The sequence below is a fragment of the Dreissena polymorpha genome, chromosome 2, assembly GCF_020536995.1.
Source record: "Dreissena polymorpha isolate Duluth1 chromosome 2, UMN_Dpol_1.0, whole genome shotgun sequence".
Classification (NCBI taxonomy): domain Eukaryota; kingdom Metazoa; phylum Mollusca; class Bivalvia; order Myida; family Dreissenidae; genus Dreissena; species Dreissena polymorpha.
In genome coordinates, this window is record NC_068356.1 from 65,792,369 (window position 1) to 65,805,294 (window position 12,926).

General features: G+C 32.9%; 1 protein-coding gene across 10 annotated transcripts in view; it reads right to left on the reverse strand.

Annotated features, from left to right (window-relative positions):
• LOC127867379 (glutamine--fructose-6-phosphate aminotransferase [isomerizing] 1-like) overlaps window positions 1-12,926 on the reverse strand; it is a 79,978-nt gene that overhangs the window by 62,777 nt on the left and 4,275 nt on the right. For 4 of the 10 annotated variants that reach the window (XM_052408484.1, XM_052408480.1, XM_052408478.1 and 1 more), the window contains exons 1-3: window positions 11,129-11,255; window positions 10,461-10,568; window positions 6,319-6,417 (exon numbers count right to left, since the gene is read on the reverse strand). In XM_052408484.1, coding sequence (XP_052264444.1) covers window positions 6,319-6,417; window positions 10,461-10,568; window positions 11,129-11,168 — 247 coding nt within the window. In that variant the 5' untranslated portion in view covers window positions 11,169-11,255. Of the gene's footprint in view, window positions 1-6,318; window positions 6,418-10,460; window positions 10,569-11,128; window positions 11,258-12,926 lie in introns of those variants that run through there. The other 6 variants (XM_052408483.1, XM_052408482.1, XM_052408479.1 and 3 more) reach the window with 3 other exon arrangements.

Here is a 12,926-nt window from a genome sequence, read left to right on the forward strand (position 1 = left end):
GGGGTGCATAGCACTATATTTTCGACAAAATAAAGATAATTCTCTCGAAAACACCGTTTATGTCCTTATTGCCGCACACTGCCCGTGTTTTTTAAGACCCCTGTGTGTTTAATTCAAACCACTATTACCTATTCCTCACGTTTGAACAGTGTAACATTTTCATTACCTGCCGCTCACAACATCGTATGACATCTTCTTCTGCAGACCCGCAACATCGCAATGTCCAATTTACGCAAATCGTCTATGGATCCCATTTTATTTTTTATCGACTTAAATATTTCCCCATTAAGGGATGCTCCCCATTAAATCCAGTTTGATCTGGTATTTCGCGCCTTCACTGCGTCTAGTTGATAAGTATTTATAGTGAGACAAACAATACACCCGAACACTCCATTCCATACAGTTGGCGTTATCGGCATTATCGGCGTAAAGCCATTAGACAAATATCATTTGTTTGTATCTATTGAAAGAAAATAAAACGAGTCTAAATCTCTATTGTTGGTTTTTAACCTACGTAGTATACTTGCACAGTAGCATATTAATGCAGAGATCTGAAAATCATTGATAAATGTATTCGTCGTTTCAATGCTTAGGGCCATGTAATTTCGGCAAATTGGAACTCAACTTACGTAAAACACTTGCTCAATTAACCGTTAAACTCCACCTCCGTTCTCTGCAAAAGGTTTGAAGGCGGAACTTTATTTAATTGGACGATTGCTATTGAGGAACAAACACACGATTGGTTCGGCATGTTGATTGCAAGACAAAGGAATCCAATTTTGTCGGCAAGAAACTTGAACCTTTATTGCTTCAGACAGGAAGTGGCTTTCCTTTGATGATGTCAAACTGTCAATTCACATAGAGTGCAAATTTTCAGAATTGCTAACATTAAACTTTGGATTAAATTATCAAAACAAAGCAAAAGCGAAATTGTGAAATATGATTGAAATAATTAGCGTCAGTTCAAATAAAACGTTTTGCGTTGTAAATCAACGAGTTTTCATGATAACAAAAACTTCAACAAACAATACCGCGCCGACGTGGGGATCGATATACCTCCATTTTTTAAATGAACAATCAATGAAGAAGTGTGAAAACACCAACAAAGACATTTTTTTCATCTTTTAATTTTTGTCAAAACTATTACTACCCCGTTCATTCCTACCCTTTCCCGCTATTTGTTGACAACGGCCTCTTCAGTCTATAACATTATAGGGTGTAGTTTTCTGCATTTAAAAAAATGGCGGCAATTGTGAAGACTTACGATTACAAAATGGATTTTTTGCAATTTAGCAACCAGGAAAGCGTTGTGTCAATGTATTATGCGCACTGACTTTTTAATTTGAAAATTGAAGGTAAAAAACTGCGCGCTATGCATGGTAAAATACGGTAGGTATAGAGCACTGATGCGCTTTTAGGCATAGCTTTTTAACTCAGTTTTCATTTTAGTGACTTTTACATAACGCCAACAGACACGCATGAATATTTTAGAATATTTAATAAGCTGATTCGAGATACAACCTCTGAATTTTTACTTCATCACTGCGTATGTGCTTAATTAAAAGGATGTTGCACTGTTCAGTGTAAGGAATTACGGACTACTCATTGTATGCTCAAACGACACAAATTGTGGCCCTGTTGCAATTACGTGTTACAATCCATCTCGCAGAATTTCACTTTTGCCTCCAAGATGAGAAAACAATCATTAGCGAAATAGTATAGTGTCACGATAAGAGAAAATCATTTAATTATCGTACCACAATGTTTGCCTAGCTTGGTCAGCACGTCTGGAAATCATTCCTTAATGTGTGGATAGGCTGCCATTATTAACAAGTTTGCTATTTTGAATTCAATTTTGTATTAAAAAGCATTGTTCTTAAATGTGGCATTTTCAAATTGCAATGAGATTTGTAATGACCCTCGTCATGCGAAAATGGGTCTTATTTCATATGCGCCCATCATATAAATAGCCCACTCAGCTATCTCTTCTTCTGGTAAGGAGAAACATAACATATTGAGTGATTTTATAGCGAACAGCATCGCCTATGGCCTGACTGGGCAAAAGCAAATGTTGGGTTTATATAACAAACGCTTGCAGAAACGTATAAGACCCATTTTCGCATGACGGTGCTATTGACGTGTGATTTAAATGTGTCGAAAGAAAACTGCGTTTTAATCAAATATCAACATACGATATATTTCGATAGTGAAGAAAGATACTTATAACAAGGCATATGAGGACACATATGAAGTGCTCTCCCATAGTATATTTTTTATCTACTCACACTTATGTGTGGTTTGACAATGCTAACACACATTTCATGCGGTGAATATGCAACTTACAAGTAAAAACACAACACAATAGTTTAACTTTTGTTTAATTGTATTTATTTATTTAGAAAAGTAAATTGCAAACTTTATTTCAAAGTCAGCGTATACGCCGACTTCATTTTTAAAAGATATTTATTGTTATAAATATATTTAATATATTTAGTTGTTTTCAGTTTTAGCTATTATAAAGCATTTTCGAGGTTGCCTATAGTATGCCTGTAGTAATTGATGAACTCATATCCAACTGTCTATGTATTGAGAACTGTGAATATAAACAAGCTAAACCTTCTACTAACCTTCTACTATTGCCTTGCTATCACCCGTTAATACAAAAAATCGCCACAATCTGTTGAGAACCAAAGAACGTTTTCCAGAAATACCCGCTGTAGTTGCATGAACGAGGTTACGAAACAGGTCATTCGTATTATTATTATAAATTGTTTGTTATATTTGGGTTTAGCGGTTATTATGAAACATTTTTTTGTTTTTGTCTATCGTATCGCTGAAGTTATTGTTGAACTCATGTTCAACGTTTTATAAATTGAGAATATAAATAAGCGTTAACTTTTTCCCGAATCTATTAATAGCCTCAATTTTCGATTGACCTGTACTACGTCATTGAGGTGTATGTGAGAGCATAACCTATTGCGTTGTTATCGCCCGTGGACTTTCCTTTGTTTATCGACAGGGGCATCTATTAATAGCCTCATATTATGAATGGAGTGAGCAAAAATACTACCTCATGAAGACGCTGCAGAAAGTGGACTATTTTATTCATTCATAAAAAATCTCCTCCGCGACACGTACAATACTATCATTGTTTAATGATTCTTTTCTATAAAAGCACCGTTCGAAACTATTGCATTTAACAGGATATTAATATCATGTTTCCATTTGTGAATAAATATAATTGGAGAACTCAAACCCCTTGCATAAATTCTACAACTCTTTCTTGCGCGAATACGCGTAGTAAGCGGGTATTAGGCTCCTAGTAGCTAAGGGGTATCGACATGAATTTTAGACTTACCACCTTAGACAGTCGCTAAGCGACCATCTAAAAATGCATTGTAGGCGGAAAGTGTTGTCCCCGATTAGCCTATGACAACATAAACACGCATTAAGTCCAGTTTTACCAGAGCAAGTCTCATTTGTCTTCGATAGGGTATTTTAGGTATCACACAGACTACTGAATGAATACAGTATAAAGTATTAAGAGCTTAACACAAAATGGTTTACAGTAATCTGTTCTACTTGCAAGTAAAGTCACTAATTGTTGTAACAAATTTATGGTGTTACTACATATTGTGCATGTATCATTTAACTTTTACAAAAAACTTTTCATTTCCTTTTTTGCTTCTTAATTAAACCAATCAATTTAAATTCCATTTTTCAATGAAATAATTTACATCAAAGTTGACGTCCAAAATTGTTTTAATTTTTCTAGATTTAATATGTAAGCTTTAACTCGCAATATAACAGATTGAGATATACTTTAATGAAAATTGTTTACCAATTTTTCATAAACAGAAATCCCCAGAAATGTATCTACTTTCCTCGGTTTCAGTATTTATTCAATCTTCTTGGTGTTTTGGGTACAAATTATTTAACAATTTTTCATTAACAGAAACACCCAAAAATTGAACAACTTTCCTAGATTTCAGGTACATGTAATTGTTTTCAATCTTCTTGGTAGTGAAAATGCGCCCACTCGCATATAACAAGATAGCAAGCACATTATTCATCAATAGAGTCACTGCAGAAAATTATTACATGACAATCTTCAATAGTTAGTTAAATAAAATATTAACAAAAGAACATGTACAATGTACCAATCCTAACTGTATTCGTAGAAGCATGATAAAGATTGAAGCGGTAAAATGGATCCCCTGATATGCTTCTTAAATGATTGGTGTGCAAAGTGCATGCAATCATCAAACAAACACGCATTATAACTTATTTCTAAATTTATAAATTTGTAAACTGGAATAACAACATTCATAAAATAAATATAGGTACCTGCTTTTGTTTTAATGAAATGGATGTGCTTGCATAATCATTGTATCCATCATATTACCAATTGGCCCAATGGATTTCTTATTGTATAATGTATTAAAAATTAAAAAAATGCACATAACAGCTTTATAGAAAGCAGAGAAAATGCATAATTTATAACAATTACTTTTAATTTTTTGTGCCAGCATGAATCCATGATCATTAAATAAGTCACACATCTTAAATTCTAGTTTGCAAACAGTCATGTACAAGTTTTATAAAATTAAACTAACATTTCATGGAACATGAAGAAAAAAGCTAGAAATGCGCAATTTCTTAGACTGCACACAAGTACTCAAAGTTAATTCAATTTATCTTAAATACGAAGACATTAACTTTTTCAAAATATAATACTAAATATCAAATTGCCCCCTTGGTGCAAAAAGGTACCATGTGACACTGAAAATAAAAGGCACATATTGATACCTTTTTGCACCAATAGGATGATTTATAATATACATAAGTCTGAAGTCACAAACATTTTGGTATGTAAATGACATTGTACAAAAAAAGACAGACTAGAATTTCACACATGAAAGCAATAATGTGTGACACTATCATATTTCAATCAGAGGTATATTTTGAAGGTGGCTCTATGCTTACATTTCCAATACCTCTATACATGTATTGCTTATGCTGTCCTTAATATTGTGTCTGCCTTCTTTTTTTATAAATAATATCTGCATCTTTAAGTAGCTAAGTTACTTAAAGCCAATAACTGCTTTTGATGTTAAGGTTTTACCCCAAAAAACTTGTTTTTAAATTTAATCAGGCATGAAGATTGAAATATTTGTCAATGCAATACATGTACATACACATGTACATACACATGTAAATACACATGTACATACACATGTACATACACATGTACATACACATGTACATACACATGTACATACACATGTACATACACATGTACATACACATGTACATACACATGTACATACACATGTATTCTAGTTATTCTTACTGTCTTTTTGTGTTGTTGTTGTTGTTGTTGTTATTAAATCTGTATTCTTAAATTTATTTTACCAGTAAAAATTTATTTTTTGGTTAAATAATTTAGATAAGAATGCATTATTCATTGATAATACAAGAACAATAAATTGGAAGTAAAACGCCGAAGATCCAACAATACACAGGTGATAAAGACCATGAGAACCAAAAATAAAGGGCATAAGAATGCAAATAAAAGCAAGGTGCAGTTTTTTTGTTTCTGTCTTGAAGTAGTTATTTATAACAAGAAACCTCAAAGAAAAAAACTGTAATGTAAATCAGTCATGCCACAAGATTCTTTATCTGATCTTCCTGGTTTACCCACCAATCGGCTTCAAAAACAGTGATATCTCTATTAATTATGCAGTTTTTTTTAACATTAGGTTGGGTTTTAACAAGAATTAATCTTAACATCAGCTTCCTCCTACCTTCCTCCTACAGAAATGTATTGCTTACACTACACCTATAATTGGGAAAATGGGAATGTCAGCTTTCATCAACTGAACCATGCAATGATTTCAGTAAAATAAATCTTAATACCAAGAATCCAGGAAGTCCAGATTTTCCTCATTTTTTTACAATTAATTCTCTATTTGCTTTTAGAGAATTTGTTCAGTGTTGTTATTAACAATAGAGATTTTCCAGTTTTTGGCCACCAAATGCTCATTATATCAATAGCAATTAAACAAAGTATACCCCATACCCTTTCCCACCCAGAAGCAAAGTATATATAGCCAGTATATAACCAGAAAAGCATGGGAGTAACTCGCAGTCTGTTCAGGTTTTATGCCCTTGGCTGTTCATAAGTAACTTAGGGTGTAAATTAAGCATTTAAATCTTAATCTAGTAAGAAAGGTCTTAAATTTAATGATACTTTTCTAAAGGACTAAAAGCGTGTATACCTGAGCAGAAAAGGGTTAAATTCTTGCGTCAACTTACTTTCAAGAGCTGCCTCCAATTCCTTGACCTTTCCTCGTTTCTTCACCAGTTTAATGGCTGATTTGTTGTTCGTCTCCTCACTGATGTCAAATGCAACACCTAAAACAAGGGGAACAGAAAAGGTGCAATTTGTTTCTAGGCAATCAACATCGCAACCTTTACCAAAGATACAAATTTAAGGGCTTTTCCTATCTTTGTGTTTAAATTGGTACATTTATTACACTGCACTTTTTTTGTTAAACTTTGATAACAGGATACACCTTATTGTAACCATTATGAGACTGTTTTTTTAAATTGATATCATTACCAAAGTGTCACCAGAAGACGGTCTTTCTTACAATAAACCAAAACTATTCTGGCATTTAATGATACAAGTGCAAAGTTTTGAAAGACTGGAAACACAGCAATTTTCTGCATGAGACATGTATCTAACTAGTTTGCAGAGACATAAAATTATTCTCCCTTTTGTGCAGCACTCTTTATAAAAACCTATGCAAATATATAAAAGTGAACCTCCCACATTGGCAATACAAAATAACCAGCCACAGCTGTCTTCAAGGCCATTTTATATCAATTGAGACAATCCCAAATAGTAAATCACAATGGTTAAAGTTCCATTTAAAGGAGTTATTTCACTTCCAGCATTCAAATTAAGCAATTGAAATCCATAACATATGTCAGCACAAAGCCAGGCAATACAAAATTACCAGACAAAGCTGTCTTCAAGGCTTTTTTTTATCAATCTAGACATTTCCAAATAGTAATCACAATGGTAAAAGTGTCAAAATGAAAAAAAATCAACTTTTCCCAAAATGATACTAATCATGAAATAAACCACATGTGGAAAACAACAGTCTCAGCCAAACATGGCCGGACCGAGGGTCATGTCCAGTAAAAAAATTTTAAGGTCCGGCCTGTCGGTCAAATATACAGAGCTGATTGTCTGGTAAAAAAAAGAGAACCAATTATTTGGTTTGTATAGGTTTGTTAATGGCTCTGAAATTTTTCTAAGGTGCAAAAATAGTGATAGCATCTTTATACACATGCTTTTCGTACTAACACTTTTTCTGCTGACAGAATTTTTCGAGGGCATTTGATTGGTCCATTTTTATGCATCTTACGAATGCAGGTCATGGAGGATCGAATCCATGACAGCCTAGTGGCTTTTAAAACAAGATAATCATAAACCTGATTATTAAAATTTTAATGATACAGATATCAATTTATGTGGTTGTAATAGCAATAGTAATATATAATAATGATCATTGTCATTTGAACCGTTATTATCTTGGCTGTCAATGTCCATGCGTGAAAAAGGCTGGTTGTCATTTATTGAGGCCATTGTTGGTTTAGGCCATATTGACCAGACTCATATCTGACATGCGCGCTAAGCGTAGCTTATGTAAACAAGTATCAGCTACTTTGGTTGGAATATGTTCTTACATGTCAGTGATTTTTTTTGCTCAAATTTACAGCCGAATTTCGGCTTCTTCCCAATTGCAAAAATGCACGTTTTTTCCCAAAATTCTGACCAAAATTTCCCAAAAAAAGCCCAACTTCCAAAAAAAAAAAAAAAGAAAAAAAAATTTTTTTTTTTTTTTTTTTTTAGAAACAAGTCTCATATAACTTAATTATGATTTCTTAAATCTAGGTCTCAACTTTATTTTTTAAACATCTTACAAAATATATAACTTGAATTTAGTCATTTTTGTCCATAAATCATTCCCAAACTTGCCACTTTTATTGATTAAAAAAAAAACAATTTGACCAGACTCCTTTTCTAGAAAACTCCCTGAACATGCACTTAAAAACAATATCACTTCTGTTACTTATAATCCTATTTATAATGCTTAATTTTTCCCAATTTCATGGTTTATCGCGCTATTTTTCCCAATTTCACGGTTTATCGCGCTAATTTTCCCAATTCAAAAGGCACAGGCTGTAACAAATTAAAGCAAAAAAAATCACTGCATGTAAGATATTTCAAATGAGCGATTCCCGTTTATATTTACTGTTAACATTCTTTTAACATTTTTTTTAAAATATGTTTTAACTTAACAAGACTACCGGTAGTACCATGTTTGTCGTGTATTATTATTTAACATCAGATACAAATGTGTGACCTTGAAATTAATAGCTTTTTAATCATTTACCATTTTATATTATAAACACCTTGATCCCAGCAATGATACCAAGTTATTTAACTATTATATTCTGTCGCCAGAAGGTCCTGTAAAAAAAGAGGAGGTCCTGTATTTTTAACCATTCAACAGGACCTACTGTCCTGTAAAAATTTGCCTAGTTTGGATTTGACTGAAACAATCAAACTACTCAGTTAAATCAATACCAATTTGTTTAATTAATAATTAATGAATCTTCATTGATTCCCAATACAGTCAATCTTGTATTTAGAGACCACTTAAGGGACTAATCAAAAGTGGTCTCTTAACAAAATGGTCATTAAATAAAAAAAGGCCATTTGGGAAGAATATGCGGACCTTCCATTTTTAAATCCAGATGTAGGATTATCACCTTTTGACACAATTATTTCCATTTTTGTAATCAAATAAATCTAAATAAAAATAAAATAAATGATTAATGTTTTATTAAAATGTGTTTTATTTGTTTTCTCTTATTCTAAAATTTATTAAATTGGGTTTTTCTGACTCCAAACTCATTCGCGATGTTACGTGCACTTTAACTCTTAGAAAAGTCCAATACCCGAATTTTCTTATCAAACGTTAACACTTTCTGTTTTAACATTTTAATTTCTGCATGTAAGCTTTAGGAAATCTGACTTACCGTCCCAGATTGTAAACTCTTTAAACCGTAGACTGTAGTATTCAACACAAAAAAATGATACGCAGTCTGCATCAACACCGGTCAGAACCGGTCATCAATACAAAGGAAAATGGCTGGTGTGAACACAAAACAAAGGTGCAATCTTACATCTTATCATCTTAGAAAAACAATTAACACTGATTTGTACCTGAACGGTCAACAGATTTACCACTTTTACCCCAAAGTGGTCGCTTAATTAAAGATTTGGGCAAAATACACGAAAATCAGTGGTTGTTGGTCGCGTAAGACAAAAGTCGCTAAATACAATATGAAAATATAGTGAAAACTCTCAGGGGGAATTCAAAGTGGTCGCATAAGACAAAAGTCGCTTAATGTAAGTGGTCGCAAGCACAAGATTGACTGTATTTAAGTCTCCAATCATGATATTCTTGAGATGATCTGCTAAACATTGTTTCGAAAAGTGTAAACAAAATCTGCATACAAGGCACATGAGCAGCATCCTGGGAAAACAGGGCTTAATGCATGTCAGTAGAGTGTCATCCCAGATTAGCCAGTGCAGTCCTCACAGGCTTATCAGGGACAACATTTTCTGCTTTACGGAATTTTTTGTTTAAAGTGATATTATGGGCATCTAACAGTTTATGGGTGTCTATCACAACCGTTGTTTATTTTAGGTGTTTTCACTTCATATACACTTATATTTGTTAATGCAGCATCAACATACTACAACAATATCCCGGAAAGAGAAAAATAATGCATTTGAATATCAACCGTACTTTCGTTTGACAACTGATCACGCATGTACAATGTAAACCTAAATTTAGTTTAGTGCAGATTCGTTTACACGACACAAAGACACCATTTTGTATTACCGATCATTTCGGCTTGCAGGACTGGGTGGGTCACGTAAAAAATATAATATAAAATATGTTTTTATAAACAACTGGTGGCTAAATGAGTTGGTCAGTAGCAGATAATTGGTCAGTAACCACATTTTAACTTTCTCTTTTGACCTGTTAATTCTTTTCAGCTTAGAAACCTATTTTGACGCATTTGTAGACCCATAGAAAGTTATGAAAGACTTTTCTTACTAAATTAAAGTTTAAAGTTTAATTTATTTAGTTTAACTTATTTCCAACCCTTAGATACCAATGAGCAGCAAACAGCATAAAACCTGAACAGACTGTGAGTTTCTCGCAGGCTGTTCTGGTTTTATGCTGTCTGCACATAGCCATATTTTATTTGCTTCTGTGTGGGAAAGAGTTAATGTGATGGATACAAAACTAATTTCTGAAGCTGTTAACAAAATTGGCGTTTCAGGAATATTATCTTTTTGTTACCTGCCGAGTCATAGCCTCGATATTCCATACGCTTCAGACCCTCTATCAGAATGTCAAGGATCTGCTTGCGTGTGGCCGGAACCAGGTAGTTGAGGTATGCAAATATACCTGCAATTATATAACAGGTTTGTGCAATGAAAATATATACACAAATATAACACGTGTGTGTGCAGGTGGTTAAGGTATGCAAATATGCCTGCAAATATATAGTATGAGTGATGCAAGCATATACCTGCAAAAATACAAAACTGTCCAGTGTCAATATATATATGTTCTTAAAAACAACATGTGTCTAATGTTAGCATTCACATGCAAATATATATGTATGTGAAACTGAACATGTGAAAAACATATCTGCAAATATTTATTTTTCTAACCATCTCTCCGATGTTAATATATACTTGCAAATGTACATGTACGGCACGCAATGAGAAAAATGAACATGTAAATATACATGTGTGCGTGAGTGCAATGAGAAGAATGAACCTGCCAAAATATGTGAAAATGTAAGAAATTTTTCTGCAAATAAAATATTATGAGACGCCTAAGTAGTGCTATGGACAAATAAACAAACCCTGACTAAAACTAATGCAAATAATAAAATATTATATAAGTCCTGAGTCATAATGATACGTTTAGTATTAAACTATGCACAATTCTAGGTTTACCTTCAGTATTAGGACAAAAGTCAAGAGGAAATTCCTTCATGATAGTCTTGATACCTTACGTTTTTACAAGTAAGTAAACCTTATAATGAAATGCACAGGAACTTATATTTTAACCGAGTTACAAGACCTTGATACAGCACTACTGCACCAGCAATTTTGCAATCTTTCATTGAGGAAGTCCAATAAATTATTTATTTACAAAAAAGAAGGCCAAGCTCAAAGCAATCTATTCAAGTGTGCCAATACGCTACAATATACAGGTATGCCTCCACGTTACTTCCTCTTTGAATTGAATGGCAGAGTAGGTCCAATATGTCAATCGAATATCTATGAATGCCAAAGTTATTTGATAGTTGACAAAAACCTGCAATTCTGACATTGTTCACAAAAGAGCTAAAACTCCCTTGACTATTTACATAGACATCTACTTCCTAGTCCAATCCCACAAATATCAAACAGGAGCTAACCGATAAACTTTAACTAAAGTAATTACACACAAAAAAAACCTCTATTGACAACTAAAAGACTACGTAGGCAGCTTCTGTAGAAAGGCGCCTTTCGGGTCAAAACTTCAACACTTTAATTTGTTTAATTTTGATAAAGATTGAATTATGTCTATAAAAAATACCGTATAAAAAAGGCTCTTGTTTGCTCTTTACAGTTTTATATGCCAAGGCCTACAAATAGGTACTCAAATAACTGCAGTACCTCAACTTATTTCAACAAAAAGCTATTAAATGCAAATAATACAAAAACAAAGTATTTTTGGCTAACAACACCTTTTTTGAAAATCAGATACAACTTTTTTTAGATACTAAGAGAGGCTGACACGGCTTCTCAACATGACTGTCAGAAAAAAAGCAGCAACCATTTATAAACAGGAGTTTGTGATGTGAATACCATGTATGGATCATACTTCCTCCTTTTCTTAAGACATTAATAAATGTTTCTATTATAATTATTATTTTTTTAATTCAAGCATTAGCATACCAAAGCTCAAGTAATACTAGCAACAGGATATTCAGACAAAAGAAATAAGATATATATTGGAATGAAGACCAATTGTTAAATGTTCAAATTCTAGGAAGTGAAATAATGAGCTTCATTCATCCATGATTTACACCTTAACCCTAAATGGAAAATACAAGTGCACCTGCAGTCAACATATAATTGAGCTCAAATTACCGGTAATGGTTAAGTGAATTGTAAGGGAAAAAAAAATAAATCAGCTGAACTACAGGTGTAAAACAGGCAACAAAAAACTGAACTGAACTTCTTTCGAAAGTTTCATCATTTGTTGAAAAAAAATGTGTTTTCACTAGACTTATTGTTGATTACATGTATAATGGATGAATCTTTCTTACAAAAAAGAGTCCTTTACCAGACAGTCTTCTTTTATCAAATATTGCTAGTATGCATTACTGGTTTAATTTTATGGTTATAATTTTTTACTTGAATAAACTCATCACTGTACATCCACAACACATACTCCTTTAAAAAATGACTAATTGTTAGAAGAACAAAGAATTGCACACTGAAGAAAAAAAAAAGAAATTTTCTATTTTTTTAGGGGGATATGCACATTAAAACTTCCTTGTGTGCATCTTTGTTTAAAAGCAGTGACCCACTCTCTTACATATGAGAGTTGCCACTAAACTAGCTTAAAAGCACAAAATTAGACCACAACATATAGAGAATAACAGGTTACGGACTAATCTTTTAAGTAATATATCACAAGTCATTTCTTATTTGTGCAGTTTCTGGTATACAACATAATTCTTGGGCATTAACCTGTTCT